Here is a 16,754-nt window from a genome sequence, read left to right on the forward strand (position 1 = left end):
TGTACTATAGCAGAGAACAAAATTAATACGCAGACAGTAATAGCCTTCATGTGTACCAGCAACATCCACGTGGAATATATGCCCCTCAAAAATACCTCATTTATCTAGAAAGAAATGAAATGTCAAAAAATAATATGAAGAAAGATTTAAACCCTCCATCCATAGGACACAAAAGGTGACAAAAGAAAATGATAAAGTTCTTAGAAACATTACAGCAAAATTACTGATGGCTTTTGTTTCTGCATTTAGTTAAGCTAATTCAAAAGTTCGTATGGAAAAACAAAGTAAGAATAGGTGGGTATGTGTGAAATCACCTTTATATAGCAAAAAAAAAAAAAAAAAAGATAGCTAGGGTAGCTCTGTAAAAGAGCACTAAAGAGGAATTGACCTTGTCAAATAGTAAACAGTATCTTAGTGACTCAGTAATTTAAACAGTGTGGTAAAGACCACATGAATCTGCAGATAGATGAAACTGAATAGAAAGGAAACCTAGAAAATAAATGTATATGGGAATTTATCAAATCTTTAAAGAGCAGACATCTCCAACCAGTGACAAGATATATACTATTCAATAAGTGGTAATAAGACAACTGGGAAGTCTGTTAAAAAAAAAAAGTTGAATTTATACCGTATACTATATACCCCGATAAAACCAAACACTAAAAGATGTCAAGGTGTAAATGTTTTTTTAAACAAAAAACAAACCATAAAAGTAACAACAAAAAACTTGGAATTGCGACATCATGCTGACTCAAAATCCACAAGCGTTTAAAAAAAACACACCTGTATTTTCATACTAGAATGCTCATTTTTTTTATTGCTAATTATTGTAATTAAGTGGAATTTTAAAAAATGAGAATCAGATTATATGTCAGCTGTTCCACTTAGAGACCTTTTAAACTTGTTCCCATTTTCAAAACCAATTTATTAAAAGTCTTCAGAAGTTTTCAAATAGCAGAGATTTATACACAAATGTAAATTATAGTGCACTTGAAAAATGAAATATGTCAGTATCAGTTTTTTATTATTTGAAAGAATATTCTGTTGCTATCTTTAAAGAGTCCTAGAGATTACTTGTAATATTAGGATTTATATTAAATGACACAGTGCACATAAGATCTCCATAGGAAACTGTAAAAAGAATATGTCTTTTAGATTTGTTCCTGGTCGTAGGCAGGATTGTTTAATCTCTAAAAATTGATTGACTAGAAATTGGAAAATAATTCTCATACTCTTAGGGATTTGTTTACATGTATGTTTTCTCTTGAAGTGCAAGTATGACTTTTGTTGGATTTGCCTAGAAGAATGGAAAAAACATAGTTCTTCCACAGGAGGTTATTATAGATGTACTCGCTATGAAGTTATTCAACATGTGGAGGAACAATCCAAGGAAATGACTGTGGAGGTAAAAATGTTTAAACCAAAACCTCTCACTGAGCCATTTAATCCATTAGGAGAATTTTGCATTTCTTTTTTTGTCTTTATTGCAATGAGGTATTAAGTTGAATATACCTTAGGGTAACTTTTAATTTAAACAAAATAGCTATATAAACTTGAGAACTTACACTAAGAAATATTTATTATATTGGTTAAGATGAAAAAAGTCTTGTGTGTTCAGCTTGTCTGTCATAGCTTAAAAACAATTTCAGCATAATATCAACAATACAGTATTATGATATAACATAAAGTAATTGTCTTAGTCTGCTGACTACCATGGACTGAGTGAAAACACTGAAGATCTGATAGTTATAGGGCTTGAGAGGCATCTTTGCCTTAGATCTGGAATTGTGGATTCAGTGGTTTGTCACAGAGAAGACAAACGTAAGACTGTTCTAAGAGACTTTACAATATACTGGTTATTTTCTCTCAATAAAATAATCAACAAATCAATATGCATTGCTACCTATTAATAACAGTTAAGGGAAAAAACAATTTTAATATCTTGTAGTTGCATTTATAAGCTCCATTTATGGACTTTTGTTGTTTTTTTCCATTTGTTTGTTTTTAATAAATGTCTTTCACTAAGGGAAATATGCATTACACGTTATACATTAAAATAGGAGCTAAGTAACTTCGTATTAGGTTCAGCTAATCTCACCTCTTGACAGTGAAGTCATTAGACAGACTAGTTGGACTTTTGTTTTATAGGCCGAGAAGAAACATAAACGATTTCAGGAACTTGACAGATTTATGCACTATTACACAAGATTTAAGAACCACGAGCATAGCTATGAGGTATGTCTCAAATCATTTCAAATGAGCTGAATCAAATTGTTATGAATAAGAGAATGATTTCAATTATTTATTTCTATTCCTTTAGCTAGAACAACGCCTTCTTAAAACAGCCAAAGAAAAGATGGAGCAATTGAGTAGAGCTCTGAAAGAAGGTAAGTTACAAGTGTTATATGGAATATATACTGTAAAGTAGCTCTACATGCTTAAGTCACTTCAATGGTGGTGAAGTCAAGGCCCTTAAATGAATCTCCACGAACTGAATTCTCTGAAGTGTAGAGTGCAGCTAGCATTTATCCCCCTTATTAGATTTTCAGCCTGACTTACCTCATCTGCTCCTCTGAAATGTCTCAGAAATGCAGGTGAACTCACTTTTGTGGTATTGCTTACTCTGTCTCACTACTAGTGTTCTACAATGTTGGAAAAAGTGGGTGGACACTAAAAGGCATCCTGACCTATAGTCAAAAGAGCAAGATGCACTTGATACCAGTTATTGTGTGACAGAATTTCCAAAGATTCTTGAGAAAATTGAACAGAGTGCCTAATGAAATGGAAGTTCAGTTTGGGGAGAAATACCTCACTGATATATAGTGGACATTTGAGTCAAAAAGCAGAGCCATGACAGAAAACTAACTTCTGGATCCTAAATTTGAAGTCTGGAAAAAGCAATCCTAAAATGGATTGAGCATTGGTTAGGTCTTTATAATATCTTACAGTGATCAGACAGAATACAGGTTCTCGTATACTTGTTTTAAAAAGATACATTTTAAAAATAATCATAGCAGATATATATGAAATAGTTTTAAAGCCAAAAAGTGCATTCAGTTATACTTGTATTTGCTCCAGTTTATAAAAATAATGAGTACTAACACCCCTTTCATTAGGATAATTCCTTAATGAAGACAGTTACCTAAATTATATAAAGTGGGGGGGAAGATTGTCAGTAGCAGTTTCATCTCCTTGTTATTACTTTTTACACTTTATTAATGATATAATGGTTTCAAAACTATACCAAACTCTTGATTATTGTCCAGTAAAAATTGAAAGGAAAATACCCTCATCAGTCTAGTTTTTCAGCAGGAATTTTGTTTCTTTCAAGACTGATGTATTCCTAATGCTTAGAACAATTCTTGACACATAATAAATAATAAATGTTTATAGATTTGATTACTGTTCCCATCCAACATTCTGGAGGTTCTAGACAGCATAGTAAATATATGGAGAAATATTAAAAGATACAAGGATTGGAAAAGAAGAAAAGAAGATGCAAAACTTTAGATACTTCTCAAACACATAATGAAGAGGGGCAGTGTTTGATTTGTGTTTCTTTGTATCTTCTTACTTCAAATAGCTTTCACTAGGGTAGGTATATTGTTTTGGTATGTTTATCAGTGTATGTACATACATATAATTTCCTCTAAGGAAATGCAGAATAATGTTATTTTCAAAAGTACTTACCAACTTAGATTCTACTGCTTAATTTCTCATTACTGGCAATTAAGGAAAAGACTAGAATGTTGTGAGAAAGAGCACTCTCAGATACTAAGGCAATTTCTTCTTACCTCTTTTTTATTCTTCCTCCTTTTCTCTCTCTCCCTGAAGTTTTTTACCTACTACCATTAATTATCCAGTTGCCCCCCCGTGTTATATCATCTTCCTTACAATATTGGTTCTTAAGAGGCATAATTACAATTAAGTCTTTTTTTTTTTTTAAACAAGCATTCTAGCAAGGCTTTTGTTCTAATTCCTAATCAACAAATTTCTATCTGGGATAAGCAGAAAAACAGGAAAGCTTTCAGTTGACCTAAAGCGAGATTTGTTTTTACAACAGAGTAAGAACCCAATATGAGTATATGCATTCCTCCTGACCATCATCAGTATGCCCGGGTTCCTACAGTGTGTGCTTCATTTCTAGATACATATTTGTCACACATGAATAGTTTTTGATCTCATTCAAATGAATACTATCATACCGTTTCAAACAGTTTCTTCTTAAGGAGTCCTTATTCTTTTTTTTCCTTTTTAAGAAAACTTAGTTTATTTTATAAAAACATATTTGCCACACACAAAAAAATTCACTGTGCCTTATTTGCTTTATAGCTGAAGGAGGCTGTCCAGATACCACTTTCATTGAAGATGCAGTTCTCGTGCTCTTAAAAACTCGACGCATTCTCAAGTGTTCTTATCCGTATGGATTTTTCTTAGAACCTAAAAGCACAAAGAAAGAAATCTTTGAACTCATGCAAGTAAGATGTCTTTTTTTAAATTAAACTTAAGTATAGTTATTATGAGAAATAGATCTCAACTTTTTCAGCCACTTAGCTAAGTTCTGTCTAAATTGGGTATGATTAGTAAACAATTTTGTTTTCATTATTCAGGTGTTTTTAAAGAAGGAGAAGTTACCAGTAATAAAGTGAAGTTCTCTTTATGTTTAAATTTGTCACTGTACAGATCTGAATTAGTTCATCTATGCAAATATTTCCTACTGCATTTATTTGTTTTAAACTGGTTGAACTTCAAGTCTAGCCTAATTCTGATTATATAATGAGGAATTTTATCTTCAAAAATAAAATAAACTGCGTTACTTACTACATGTGAAAGTTGCTATTTACCGGTTTATCTTAAAAGTACAGCTTAAAAAATTACAACATTTGAAGAACAGAAACACCTAAGCCAACTGATGTCATTATAGTCAACCTGCTTACTACATTACGTATTGCTCTTTTTCTTGAACCCACCAAAAGTTGTTCTCTTGCTAGTGTTCATTTCATCCCTGTGAACTGTTCTCTACTACTTTATATCCAGCATTTCTTTTGAGGATCTAATACTCATACTCACATGAAGTCTTCCACACCTAACCCCAAATCACAAAGCTCTGGCCTTCCCTCAAATTCCCTTACGATTTATAGTCTACATCACATAGTCAAGTATTTTTGCATGTACAACACCTTGAAATTGGGGGGGGGGGGTTACAGTTACAAATCCCAGTTTATTCACTACTTCTTTGTAAAACAACCCAACTATATTGCTAACAAATCTGTTATCGATGAGTGCTGTTTCCCTGAATTGGAGTTCACATGATTCTTCTATTTCTTTCCTAATCTGGAAAACAATGTGAAAAATACTGAATTTCTTAAATAGGAAATTATTTCAAAATTTGGAATAATTTCTGACATCAAGAGAATTAGATTTAACTGAGAAACCAGAAAGACACTTGATTTGCTGTTGACTGATTAATTCACTCAGCCTGTAACCTCTTTTTTCTCCCTCTTCTTACTATAGACAGACCTAGAAATGGTCACTGAGGATCTTGCCCAAAAAGTCAATAGGCCTTATCTTCGCACACCCCGTCACAAGATCATTAAGGCAGCATGCCTTGTACAACAGAAGAGGCAAGAATTTCTGGCATCTGTGGCTAGGGGAGTTGCTCCTGCAGACTCACCAGAAGCTCCAAGGCGCAGGTAAAAAAAGATGCAGCTGTGGAAATCATCCTAGCTCCAGCCACAAAAAAGGTTTATTTTTTATAGAACTAGTGTACATATTTCTGGATGTTACATTTATGTAAGATATGGGTAACTCATAAAAAAGTATGTTAACTTTATTTTGGTGATTTTTTTTTCCCCAGTACTTTTTCTTACTGTTTCTCTGTTTGATATTTTGTAATTTCTCAGTAAATTGTTAATTTCACACTTCAGTGAATTTATAAATCAAAGTATTCTAATGTATCATTTCAAGTATGTAGTATAGTCGTAAATGTCTTATAATGTAGAATTTGGAAGCCTTGCCAGCTTGTTATAGTGATACTCATGTTTTTGTGGTAGGAGATTGTACAGACTTTAGAAAACTGATATTAGTGAAGTTTTCAGTGACCCACATTCATCTATTAAATTCAAAAACAGTTGAGTTTGGGTTGTTTATTTCAGGTACTTATACCACTTGTGCCATTATGTATTTACTTAATCATAATAACTATGGTTATTAGAAATTCCTTTTACCCTGTTTTTACATAAACATTTATGAAATTGGAAGCAATCATGAAAAACTGTTATAACATTTTGATTTTCATTTTTTCACCAACATAACACAATTTAGAATTTGAAAGAAATAATAAAAGTATTTTTTAAGTGTTGATCTACTGTGGTTAAGCAAGTTCCAAGCAAAGGAATTAAAAGAAATGTTCAAAGGGCAAGGGTCTGATTGTTTGTACTTTGTAGTATTGATAATAAATCAAATGGTATGTCTAATTTCTTTGTAGCTTTGCTGGTGGAACATGGGATTGGGAATATTTAGGATTTGCATCACCTGAGGTAATTGTTTTGTGGAGGTTTTGTTTTGTTTTTTCTTTATATTTTTCCTTATTGAAATCCTGCTTGCATTTGCATCCTCATTTATTCTAAATCTTACTGAGATTGTCAGCAATGTATCTTTCTTTTTATAGTAAAAATGCCTCAGCAGAGCCTGCATTTAGCTATTTATGGTATTGAATTTTCATTATTAAATGCATTCTACTTTTATTAAATGTGGTCAGAATTAAGACAAGTATATAGCATATATTTTTGAAAAATATCTTCAGATTGGTTAACAGAGATACAAATTTTGTTTATTAGAAGTGTATTTCTGGTTATAATATTGTCCCAATCTCAATCTGTTGAAAACATAAATGGACAGCCTACTTTTCTAAAGTACTAGAGCAACCTTAGGCAATTGTCTGTCAATTGTTAAGGTGGACACTTGACACTAATAATATACAGAAAGAATTGTTTTGCTTAGTTGCTTTCTGCTTCTCTTTAAGATTTTCACACTCGTTTCTTTTTTTGTTGTTATTGTTAACCATTTTGAAATACTGAAGGTCTAACATACTACCACCGCAAATAGCAGTAGCTGCAAGTAAAAATAAAACAGTGAAAATCTTAATCACATTGCCAGTTCCTAAGATTTAAATTGCCACTGTCACAGCTGAGTCTGGTTTTAAATGGTTTTAGCAATTCTCTCTACTTCTGGCTCTCCTTCCTAGCTCTTTATAAAACATTATACCATCCAGTGCTTTTATTATGATAATCTTTTAGCTTAATTCTTGGAAGGGTGTGGGACAAACAATGAAACTTCCGTTTATCACTTATAACCCATCTGTTATTAGGAACTGAAAGATAGTGAAATTGACTATTGCCCAGAAATGACTGTGGCTTATTTAAATCGGATATTTTCTCATTTCAGCTTCTGAGGATACTTGCAATCACCTTTTATATTAGTAAATTTTATCCAAGAAAATATGGACTTGGAAAATTAATTTGTACTTAGAGTTCTGATGTGAAAATTTTAAGTTCAGTTAAATTCCAAAAAAAAAAAAAATCACATTTTTAAGTTTTATTGTAAAAACAAATTAGGAACCTTTTCTTTACCAGATCCTATGCTTATTAATTCCTTGTCATAATTACAACTTTGGGGATATTGTGGAAAGTTGCCTCCTGAAAGGAAGAATAAACAAACTTCAATTATCAAAAGCAGAGCACTAGAGACTTAAGTATTTTAAACTAAAAACTCATTTCAGCAAAAGTAAATCTTTTACCATGGTATTCACAATTATTTATGCATCATCTTGCAACTTTGGGCTCTGGCAGTAACTTTCAGAACCCTCAAATATTGCCCTTGCATATTAAGCACTTGTTAATATGACTGACACAGATTCATTCTGTAAAAAAAAAAGTAGGAAGACTTGCATTTCCCACATGAATATTATCGAGCTCTTATTCTCCAGAGATTGATATTTCTGAGGTTATAAATAGTATTCCCGTCTTAAATTTATTTTTACGAGTTAATAAATTTTAGAAGACTTATGTAACTTGCTTTTTACTTTTCTTTAAAATCTTTTGCTCATTGAAACACCAAGCTTTTGTTTAAATCTTGATGCAATTCTAAAAATTACCACACAATGTGAAACTTTAAAATTCTTCATGTTTGTGATTATCAAGTAACTGTCCATATTATATCTTTAAAAATTAGCTATTGGCCTTCATATAGACTGAGAAAAAAATATTATCAAGCTCCAATAGACATCTTGGTTGGATTTGTATTTTTGTCAGTAAATTCTGTCTTACTCTTTAAAGTAAATTGATTGAATCAATCAGTGACAAGCTTAAGTATTTATTTTTGTACCACTTTAAAGGCAGTAGAACCCAGAGGAAAATATGAATTGTCTAAAAGTCTGAAGGATACCTGAAAGATGTTGCTCTGAAACTGACTTTAGGTTATATTCTTCCTTAGTTTCTCATCTATAAAATATAGTTGGGGGCATCTATTCTATGGAAGTTCTACGAGTATTAAATAATCTCTTTTAGTTTTTGACAAAATTGGTTCTCAATGATAGTGAATGGTGTTATTAAAACAAACCAGAAAAGGCTCCTCCCTTGTAAGTCCCAAAACTCCAAAATTTTCACTGTAGCCTTAACACTCAAATTTGAATTTAGCCTTTTCGTATGCTTATTTGAAGATCTTAGGAGTCCTTGGAAATGTTCAGATACTTTCATTTTTTAAAAGTCTGTTGCATTGTGAGAATGCCATTTGAATATTCTATCAGAATAATTATAAATATAATTAGTGTCTTTTACAGTTATTTTTAAACCATTTAGTTTTCTTAAATTGGAAATATGTGTATTCTATGGGTAGTAATAGTTTATTTAATTCAGAATAACTTTTTACCATCATCAAGTATTCAAAATAAATCAGTAAGTATAAATCCTGATACCATTTTCATCTAAAAAATGTGGTAGTCTTTTAATAATCCAATGAGCCATGATAACACATAATAGTCATCCAGTTTTGGATCATGGGCTTCCAGAAAAAGAAGAAATGTTATCAGCAGGACATTTAAATATCTAAATTATCTCACTAGGCAGATCTTTTATTTATTGGTATCTAACCTGATGATATATCACCTACCTCTTCTGAGTCCAGCTGCTTTCATAGATGGAAGAGTTGAAATCAATTTAATCAGAGTAGTAGGATATAAAAGTTTTATTTGTGATGTAAAATATGTCTTTGTTTATTCCAATATTTTCATAGTATAAGCATATTGAATATTCTAGAATAACCTGGGTAATTAAAAACTTGTGTATCTTAGGATTTATCACTAAAGGATTCTACAATGCTTTCAAAACTTGCTTTTTTTATGCTGATCATGCACACTGAACTTTTTATAAGTCGGTTTCTCACTAAAATCTGGAAAAGCACTTTTTTCCCAGGTAGTATCAGGTAGTACCAGATTTTGTCTCAGGTCATAGAAAAACCACTTTAAACTGTTATCACAAATGTAAAATAGACTCTGGGACATCTACAAAATATGTTCTTCTTATATACTAAACAAAAAGTACTTCTTCCTGCCTATGTTGTAGATAATCCTACATATTAGCTAATAAAGGAGGGAAGCCAAGTTCCATCTCATTTTAAAGATAATGTCACATTTTTCTTTTAATCATTTGACTTGTGAGTATGGCATGTAGTAGTACCAAAGAGTACAAAACTGAACAATCTGTCAAGTATTTAACAGTTTGTGCTTTTCTTTTTCTTTCCTTTTTCTTTCTGTTATGTATGTTACTTTTGAAAAACCAAACATCCACAGAAAGCCCTATCACTGTGCCACTAGTTGTAATACTAAATAACAAGACCCAGGCATATAAAATAAGACTCAGTAATGGTCTAGCATTGGAGTTTGCAAGTATTCCCAATTTATCCAGGCAATTGTAATGACTTTTAATTTTTTCTTTATCTGTTTTACGTTTTCCATTTTCTTGGCATGGCAAAACCTGAAGTTTCTTCTTCTAAAGCCAAGTGATTTTATAATATTTACATAAAATCACACATTTTTTTTCCTGGAAAAAAAAGTATGTAGTTTGTTCTGTTGGCATTTAAAAATTGCATGCTCCTTCTGTATTTTATAACCTTTGGTTTATGCAGGAATATGCTGAATTTCAGTATCGAAGGAGGCACAGACAACAACGCCGTCGAGGAGATATGCACAGTTTGCTCAGTAATCCTCCAGACCCTGATGAACCAAGTGAAAGCACTTTAGGTAAGCTCTTCAGTTGGGTAACTTTTATTCTAGTTCTCTTGAATTTGTTCTTAAAACTGGTTAATCTAAATGTTTTTGAAAGAGTTTGTAATTTAGGTAACCAATTAGAGGCTTCAAATGTAATAATGTACAGAAAATCAGAGAGGAGAACACCACGGGCTGTGTAGTCAGACCTGGGTTCATGAGCCCGTCTCTGCTGAGTATCAGCATGAAACTTTAGTCATTTAACCTTTTCAAAATTCAGTCTCCTCATTTTAAAGAAACAATAATGTCAGTGTCACTTTGTGTCATTGTAGTGAACATTAAATGAGATAAACTATGTAAAATACTTAAACACCATAAGATCTAGTAAGTACTCATTAAATTGTAGTTAATGACTACTGTTATTGTATTCATGGAAAATTTTTCTCCTACCCTCAATTCTCCTATAAACATTCTTTAAAAAAGATCATTTCTGGGCCTCCCAGGTGGCGCAGCGGTTGAGCGCTGGGTTGCGAAGCTGCCCGCGGCCTCTGCGGCGCCGGTTCGATCCCCGGCTGCTCCCGGCCACTGAAGGAGGGTCCCACATGGCGCGCAGACCTCTCCTGCCGCCCGCTGCTCCCCTCAGCAGTGTACTTCGGTCCTTCTGCCTGCTCTGCTCCCCGCTCTGGCTCTGGTGGATTCTCTCGCCCTCCCGGCTTCTGACTGTACCCAGTGCATGTATAAACCAAAAAACAAACAAACAAATAGATAAATAAGACATGCCTCTAGAAAATTAAAAAAAAAAAAAAAAAAAAGATCATTTCTGGTATTAAAGATAAATTTCTTTTAAAAAAAAAAAATATATATATTTATTTATTTATACAAGCACTGGGTACAGTCAGAAGCGCGGGAGGGTAAGAGAATTCACCAGAGCCAGAGCAGGGAACAGAACAGGCAGGCTGATGAAATACACTGCTGAGGGGAGCAGCTGGCGCGGCAGGAGAGGTCTGCGCACCATGTGAGACCCTCGCCGGTGGCCGGGGATCAAACCAGCGCTGCAGAGGCTGCAGGCAGCTTCGCAGCCCAGCGCTCAACCGCTGCGCCACGAGGGGAGGCCCTAGAGATAAATTTCTTAATTATCAATCTTTAAATGTTAATTATTATTTAAAAATCTTCAAATTACAGTGTCAACACATCATCTTTAATAAATCTGAACAATAGAGCAAAGAATTGCTCTTCGGTTTATTGTAATTCCCAAACTCAGGCTTAAGAACTCTGAAAACTGAAACACTTTTGTTATTCCCTAATTAAAACAAAAAAAGAGGAATGGATGGTAGCATTTCCACTTATGAATAGTACAAGCGGAAACGTAAATCACTTGGGCATTAATACTAAGGAAGTGAAGGTACTGAGAGCAGGAGCAATGGGAAAGCGGAAAAGGACAAGGGGATGTGAGGGATAGAGGGATAAATAAAAGCTACAGTTTAAATAAAGTAAAAGTTAAAAAAAAAATTGAAGGATTGAAAATACCAAAAAAAAAGTTCTCCATTAATTGGAATGTGAATTCATGCATTTTACTTCTTGCCGTTATAATATATTAAACACAATAAAAATAACTTTTTCTTTATTATTGGCAAATGCTAATTCCTTAATCCACATGTTTACATGTGAAGGAATTTCCACAAGTCAAGTTGCTTTCTTAGTGTCGTTCCCTTTCTCGAATTGACGAACACTTGCTAATTCTCTCTTTAAAAAAAGTAAAGCAAAATCATGGATTTTAAATAATAGTATTAGATATATATCGTTGCTTATGGTAAAACAAGTATGGATGAGAAATCTCTGAACGGTTAAGTAAGTGTATGAACATTGGTTTTCACTATTACTGAAAGAAAAATCACCAATTTAAATAAAAAGATGTCTGAAATCTTTTATGTCCAAATTGTCCATTACCACTTGCTTTGAAACAGATATTCCAGATGGTGGCAGCAGCCGCAGACCTGGCACCTCTGTGGTAAGTTCTGCGTCTATGAGCGTGCTGCACAGCTCTTCGCTGCGCGACTTCACTCCTGCCAGTCGCTCTGAGAACCAGGACTCTCTTCAGGTAGCCTTCCTGGGCAACCTCAATGCCCTGCTTTTCTTTCACTCTTTTGGTTAGTTTCCTATTTTCACTTTTATTATTTTCCTTTTTCTTCTATTCTAAAATCATTCAGAGATGTACTACAGGGAACAATTTTTGTATTTAAGTTTTCTCTTAAGCATAGGAAAGGAGAAAATTGAAAAATGGTTTGAGTAGATAACAATCTATAAATAGAGATAATATTTGTTCAGTAAAAGAGCACTGGTAAGCTTTATTGGGTGAAATCATTTTCTTTTTGATTTTTAAAGTGATTTACCTTCTGTTGCTTCAGGCTCTAAGTTCCTTGGATGAGGATGACCCCAATATACTTCTTGCAATACAGTTATCCCTGCAAGAATCTGGGCTGGCTATGGATGAGGAAAATAGAGACTTCTTCAGTAATGAAGCATCCTTAGGAGCAATTGGCACATCTTTACCTTCTAGACTGGACTCAGTCCCTAGGAACACAGATAGCCCTCGGGCTGCAATGAGCAGCTCTGAGCTGTTGGAACTTGGTGACAGCCTCATGAGACTAGGAGCAGAAAGTGACCCATTTTCAACTGACACACTGAGTTCACACCCTCTCAGTGAGGCAAGAAGTGAATTCTTTCCCTCTTCAAGTGACCCTGACTCAGCTGACCAGGACACCAACATCAGTGACAATCTTCTTGGCAATATCATGGCTTGGTTTCATGACATGAATCCTCAGAGCATTGCCCTGATTCCTCCAGCAACTACAGAATTCACTGCAGATTCCCAGCCCCTCTGTGTCAAAGATGGGTCAGAAAGTATGAGGGATGTAGAACTGGTACCCCCAGAAGAAGATTCAGTGTTCGAAGATGCTCTTGTCAGTGAAGGTAGAGGAACCCAAATAGAAGAGGAAAATCCTTTGGAAGAGAATATTCTGACTGGGGAAGCAGTATCTCAAACTGGTGACGGTGATAATGAGGCAGCCAACAAGGGGGATAGTTCAGATGTTTCAAGTCAACCACCTCAAACCTCAAGTGACTGGCTTGAACAAGTACATTTAGTGTGATCTGCACACCTCTGGGCTCTAAGTGAATCACAGGTACAGCTGGTATGCTAGTGGAGTATGCATTATAGAGACTAAGTCTACCTAATTCCAACTCAATTATAAACCACTGACGTTAGGATTGAATATGAAGGAGTTCCCTTGATTGGTAGCTTCATTTTTTAATTTTAATTTTACCAGGATTTTTTTTATATTTAATTGGATAGCTTTTCCACTTTTTGCTGACAAAAACAAGAATGGGAGAGTGAGAAAGAAGCAAATGGAATAAATAGGTTAGAGTCTACATTGAACAAAAATGCAGTCTTCTTTTCCTAAGGTCTGTGATACTTTAAATTAGACATTTAAATTAAAGGCTTACTCCCTAATCCTTCGGTGGCTTTTTCCTTTAAAAAAAAAGTTTTCTTCATTTTAGAAGTATTTTGGGTAGATCTCATGGCATTCCCTCAGTCTTTTTGTGCCCTTCCATAACTTTGGTCCTTTTTGTCTGAGCTTCGTGAATTGAGGTATCAAGGCTTCTCTTCAGTAGCTACATCTACCACAGTGTAATTAGTTTTAATTTTCACATGAATCAAAGATTTCTCTTCATGTCTATTTACAGTCCACTTGTGCCAAACTCTGACTCATGTGCTAAGAAGGCGTTTAGGTGTGTGGTGTCCTAGACGGTTCCAGAGAAGTTTCAGCATTCTTGGGAGTAAAAGGTGCCACTTTGTAACAGATATTTCAGAATTTAATGGGCTTTTGTTGCCATGGAGACTGCATTTAAATAAATGTAGCCTGTAGCTTAAGTTAACTAAACCTAATGCTGCTGTTAAAAACAGTTTATTTTAATATTAAAATACAGTTGATTAGCAACAGCGGTGCTGTATTTTAAGAGACACTTTATTGGAAGTGCAATCATAGTTCTTTGTTTTCACAATTTTACAGTGCATTCTAATTACTAATGGGTGCAATTACTTTTAATGGTAAGTGTTTTATAAAATAGAAAAAAGTGGAGTTTTCATGAGTATAGTAAATCCCACAATTATTAAAAATTAAACATCCTGCGCAACATGTTACCGTGCCTTTGCCTAACCTAAATGGATAGTTGCCAGTTTAATAAGTGAGTAATTCAAATATCAATGTCTCTTCTGAAGTAACTATGCTATGAATTGCAAAGACCTCCATAAAACCACCCATGGCCTTGCCTTTACAGTAAATATAACAACTAAATGTTCAATCAGTTTGCCTAAATAGCAAATGCTGACATGTGTTTGTTCTATTGCACAATACTCATTTGCTATGTGATTACTGTTTAGTGTTGAAAAAAATCAACTTCCTAGTTATCAGTGTCTTACTGTGAAGAAAATACTGGTCTTAGTTGTAATTAAGATGCAATGGTACAGTGTGTAATTAAAACTAAAGTAAATTGTTGGAATGGCTGTTTTACTTACATATTATCAAAACTAGCATAACATAAGCAAAATAGATACGCAACACTTCATTTAATGTTTTGCCAGATTCTTACCAGAAATCCTCAGATACCAAAATTTCACTACTGAGTTTGTACAGGCAAGTCCTGGGCTGGATAAAAGGTTATATTAATATTGCAATCCAGGTGAGCTGTGATTATGTTTTTTTATTACTTTTTTTTTTTTTCCAAACCCTGCTTTTGAAAAATTCTTGTACTTCAAATTCATATGGCTCGGAAATTATATTAGAGTATGTAATATTCCCAAGGTCCCTGTAGGATAAACTATGTGAGAATTGTTCCTATGCTATGGATAGCAAAGGTCCATAATAGTTTTTGTTTCCCCAGTTACCAGAAACATAGATATCAATCCCTATTAACATTAATTGGGGAAAATATTAACTTTATCTGCAGTGTATTACTGTATATTAAACTGAAATGGTCCATTAAAGGATTTTTTTACAAATTTATTTTGGATTAAAAATATCAACACAAATCAGTTTTTAGACCCAGTTGTAATTTTTCAATAGAAGAGTCTTTGTATCACATTGAGGTGTCTTGCAAAGCTGCAATAAGGTGAGAAAGAGCGCTGTGTGGAGACTGTACGTGGTGGGTTCTGGTTCCTTACACCTTGTGCAGTACCCTTTGTTTCTGTGCTGTTCTTTCCTGAGCATGAAAAATGATCATTATCCAGTTTGTATTTCCTTGGTACATATTTTAAAAACACAGTCATTGACTTTACAATTCAGAAATAAAGTTTGGCAAAGCCTATTTTGTAAACAAGTTAATTTTATAATGTAAAAAAAAAAATTACTCTAACCTTGACTTGTTATTTGCACTTTCATAGTCTATACTTGATACATTCCCACTTTATATACAGTAGGATTCTACAACATGTAGATGTTCGGCCAAATGAATGCTGTTAATAATATGTAAAATTCTTTGATTAAACATTTATTACTTAAACTACTTCACTTTGTCTCGTTACATTATAGACTTTGTTTTAACAAGTCAGGAAGTCGATTTCTTCAAATTAAATTCCCTCCAATATGATCAGATTAGTTTGGTCCTTACATGTAGTTGATTAGTGCCTAGTATTTTTTTACACTAGCCCACTTACTAAGCATTTTCAGCTATAAAGTTAAACCACAAGAAACTGTATGACCATGTGTTAAAATATGGTGACTTTTCATTTTCTTTTCACCATTGTAGCTTTCAGGAGAAAATTGCTAGGATTTTTCTTTGAAATTTCTAATAGAAACACAGAAAAAGAGTTTTAAGATACTTGGTGAAATTGCTTAAGACAGGGTTTTTTTTTTTTAAATACCATATGAAGAGAAATGCCTCCTTCCCCATTTTATTATTATTTCCTTTCTAAGTGGCATCTTAACTTCATTGTACATACCTAAGTTCCAGGCCACCAGCTTCATGTTCTGCCAGTGACAACCACTTAAAGTCTTGTTATATTACTGCCTTCCATTTTGTGGACTGAAGCTTAAATACCAATGTCTACATGCTGAATTATTCTTTAAATGTGGTTTAAAGAACCAGTGGGTATAACAAACACTGTGGTGTTAGGAGGAGCAGGAGGGAAAGGGACAAAAGGATAAGCGATGTTGGTAGAGAAGAAAGATTCGTTAAAAACTGTGAGGAATACAAAAAAATAAAAATTAGCAATTCAGCAATTGATATTGTCAGGATGAATTTCTAATATAAAAAGTAGATATTTTTAAATAAGTACTAAATTGTTTAAAATATGTACAGTAAGGCCTCCCCAGTGGTGCAGCGGGTTGAGCGCAGCGCTGTGAAGCTGTCCTCAGCCTCTGTGGCACCGGTTCGATTCCCGGCCAGGCAGGGAGAAACCCACATGGCACAGTAGACCTCTCCTATCTCGCCCACT

At 33.8% G+C, this 16,754-nt stretch overlaps 1 protein-coding gene across 11 annotated transcripts in view; it reads left to right on the forward strand.

Annotated features, from left to right (window-relative positions):
- Nucleotides 1-15,823, forward strand: part of ANKIB1 (ankyrin repeat and IBR domain containing 1) — a 210,620-nt gene extending 194,797 nt beyond the window's left edge. For 9 of the 11 annotated variants that reach the window (XM_054692328.1, XM_054692331.1, XM_054692327.1 and 6 more), the window contains 9 exons: nt 1,271-1,405; nt 2,149-2,235; nt 2,321-2,387; nt 4,333-4,478; nt 5,515-5,693; nt 6,488-6,539; nt 10,183-10,297; nt 12,226-12,359; nt 12,667-15,823. In XM_054692328.1, coding sequence (XP_054548303.1) covers nt 1,271-1,405; nt 2,149-2,235; nt 2,321-2,387; nt 4,333-4,478; nt 5,515-5,693; nt 6,488-6,539; nt 10,183-10,297; nt 12,226-12,359; nt 12,667-13,410 — 1,659 coding nt within the window. In that variant the 3' untranslated portion in view covers nt 13,411-15,823. The remainder of the gene's footprint in view (nt 1-1,270; nt 1,406-2,148; nt 2,236-2,320; nt 2,388-4,332; nt 4,479-5,514; nt 5,694-6,487; nt 6,540-10,182; nt 10,298-12,225; nt 12,360-12,666) is intronic. The other 2 variants (XM_037507717.2, XM_037507708.2) reach the window with 2 other exon arrangements.
- The last annotated feature ends 931 nt before the right edge of the window (nt 15,824-16,754 follow it).

The sequence above is a fragment of the Talpa occidentalis genome, unplaced genomic scaffold (genome assembly GCF_014898055.3).
Source record: "Talpa occidentalis isolate TD23 unplaced genomic scaffold, MPIMG_talOcc4v2.1, whole genome shotgun sequence".
Lineage (NCBI taxonomy): Eukaryota > Metazoa > Chordata > Mammalia > Eulipotyphla > Talpidae > Talpa > Talpa occidentalis.